Source organism: Nestor notabilis, unplaced genomic scaffold (assembly GCF_000696875.1).
Source record: "Nestor notabilis isolate BGI_N333 unplaced genomic scaffold, ASM69687v1 scaffold35941, whole genome shotgun sequence".
NCBI lineage: Eukaryota > Metazoa > Chordata > Aves > Psittaciformes > Psittacidae > Nestor > Nestor notabilis.
The window spans coordinates 2,313-4,785 of record NW_009915807.1 but is presented as its reverse complement, the minus strand read 5'-3'; the positions used below and the strand labels follow the sequence as shown (position 1 = coordinate 4,785).

The following is a 2,473-nucleotide window of genomic DNA, read 5'->3' as shown; positions in this document are numbered from 1 at the left end:
TCAGGCACTCTTTCTGTGGTTTATATTTCTAGGTAGACTATGATAATCATGCACTTTATAAACATGGCAAAACAGGTCGTAGACAGTCCCCTGTCCGTATCTTCACGAATCTCACCCCAAGTATGATTGTACTTCCTGTGGAAGAGGGTTATAGGTAAGATGTATTAACACTGAAGTGACTGAAAGAGTATGTTTGTTCTTAAGTAAGGCATAAAGTCTCTGAAGAGATGGTGCTGTTCGGTATTGTCTTGCCTAACCTTTGGGTGCCACCTGAAGAGCACATTCCTATCTCTTATTCTAAGGTAGCATGTTCTGTAAACAGCATGTAGGAGAGCAGGGCACCTAAAAAGAAGTTTAGATTTTCCGTTGTGGAATAATGAGATTTCTCAGCTTGTCTGTAGGAAATTTTATGTACACCTATGAGAGGTATTAACAGCTGTGCCTGATAATCAGCTTGGTTGAGACAGTAGTTAATAAAATGAACATTAAGAGAAGCATCAAGGACAAAGAAATTGATTTGATTTGATTTACTGTGTGGCTTTGATTTAGTAGTGTGGCTAATGTGGATTCAAACACCTGAATTTTATTATTTGGATGTTCTAAATAGCCAAAGTGGTGATATTCTGCATCAAAACCATCATCTTTAATTTAGCAAAGTGATTCTGCACTCTTTATTGTTGAGCTTGTATAAAATTAATTTATATTGATTTGTGAGCAAATAGTGGACCAGTACATTTAAATTTTGTTTTTCCAGGTTTTGCACCATATGTCAGCGGTATGTTAGTTCTGGTAACCAGCACTGTGAGATATGCAATTCATGTACATCAAAGGTAAGTGTTTTTGACTTCTTTCTGTATAGCAGTTTTAGCAGTAGTCAAATAATAACTTCTGTTATATTTGCTCTGGTAAAAACTTACTCTGACTCTGACTTCATTGGGAAACCCCAAACAGTTCAGTTTCCTAGACTTATTATTGATTTCACAGGACATCATTCATAATTCACTGGGAATTAATTTCTCTTTCCCCAGTTCTTTTGTGTTGGAAAGAGGACAGGAAAAGTTTGCCACTTACACCATACCTTATTCATCAGTAGTCTGTTGACACATATATTTCTTACGTTTTAAAAATTGTAGGCTTGCTAATTTCTAAATGCTGCAGTTGTCGCAGATTATCAGGACTGTTGTTTCCAAGTTACAGCCCTTCCTGCAGAGGACCCGTTTCTGTAAATAATGGGGACCACACATTCAGTTCAGTTTCAAGGTACAACAGTGGGGTTTTTTTAAACAAACACACACACAAAGAAATAAACAGTGCGTTTATTCATCTTTTGTAGGACGGTAGGCGATGGAAACATTGTGCTCTTTGCAAAAAGTGTGTAAAACCCTGTAAGTATGGAAAAATACTTTTCTAAATAAAAGTACAGTTACTGTTTTAGATATAGTCCGAAGAAACTGAGATTGCAAACCTGAAAATATTCTGTAAAAGAAATAAAATGTAATTTCTCAGAAGACACAGAGTAAAGGAAAACTCTCAATTTCACTTGATAACTGAAGGTATACTTGCACCATGTGGGAATGTGATAAATTTTTGTCAAGGCGTACTAAATCCCATTCATACTTGTTATGGGAAAACTTAAATACTTTGATTTTTTTTTGTCTCCTAATGTTGTCAGCTTTTTCATTAGAATTTCATAAACAAATAGGCAACTATTAAAATGTTTGAGAGGGCATGATCAAATTACTTGCCGTTGCATTTATAGATGTGTTTAAGCAGCTGAAGCAATCATTTTTGTTACTGATACAGAAATTGCAATTTTTAAGTCCATTTTAACATCTGGACTTTTTGTTCACTTAAGATTGCTACAGGATATCAGTTCTAATGGCAAAATAATTCAGTTATATTGAAATAGTCATACAGTATACCTACCTGGCTGCCTTACGAAATGTGATAAGGGACCAGAAACTGACTGCATCCATCTCTGTAAAACTAAAACCAAATTAAAAACCTGGCAGTATAGCCTGTATTTGAAGCTTAGTTTCAGAATGATAATTCTAAAATTTTTAAAGATCATAAATCATGTTACTTATTTTGCAGCTTGGCTTCACTGTAACAATTGCAACTCCTGTGCTCTTCAAAACCACACTTGTGAGAAGGCTGATGCTGGCTGTTTTGTTTGTGGCAAGGCAGGTCACAAACGTAGTACCTGTCCCAGTCTCTGCCGCAACAGAAGAGCTTGCAAGTAAGTGTAATACTGCATTAATATAGTAAAAGACAACATTCAGATGAGATTAGATCCTGTTTCATGGAAATTATCTAGAAAGAGATGATTTTTGCCTTTGGGTGCTGATACCAGCTTTCACCATTGCCCACTTGCTATATCTCTGGGGTATATATACCGAAGGGAAGATATGATAAAAGGCAAGTCACTTACTGTGGCTCCTAGTTCCTTAAGTGACTTTTTTCCCAAAGCTGA

General features: G+C 35.9%; 1 protein-coding gene across 1 annotated transcript in view; it reads left to right on the top strand.

The window, feature by feature from the left end:
- The window catches only part of ZCCHC4 (zinc finger, CCHC domain containing 4), a gene marked incomplete at both ends in the record, with an annotated part of 9,044 nt that extends 6,805 nt beyond the window's left edge, over positions 1-2,239 (top strand). The window contains 4 exon segments of the mRNA XM_010024301.1: positions 33-154; positions 755-830; positions 1,334-1,385; positions 2,095-2,239. Of these exon segments, the coding sequence (XP_010022603.1) occupies positions 33-154; positions 755-830; positions 1,334-1,385; positions 2,095-2,239 (395 nt within the window).
- Positions 2,240-2,473: the final 234 nt, after the last annotated feature.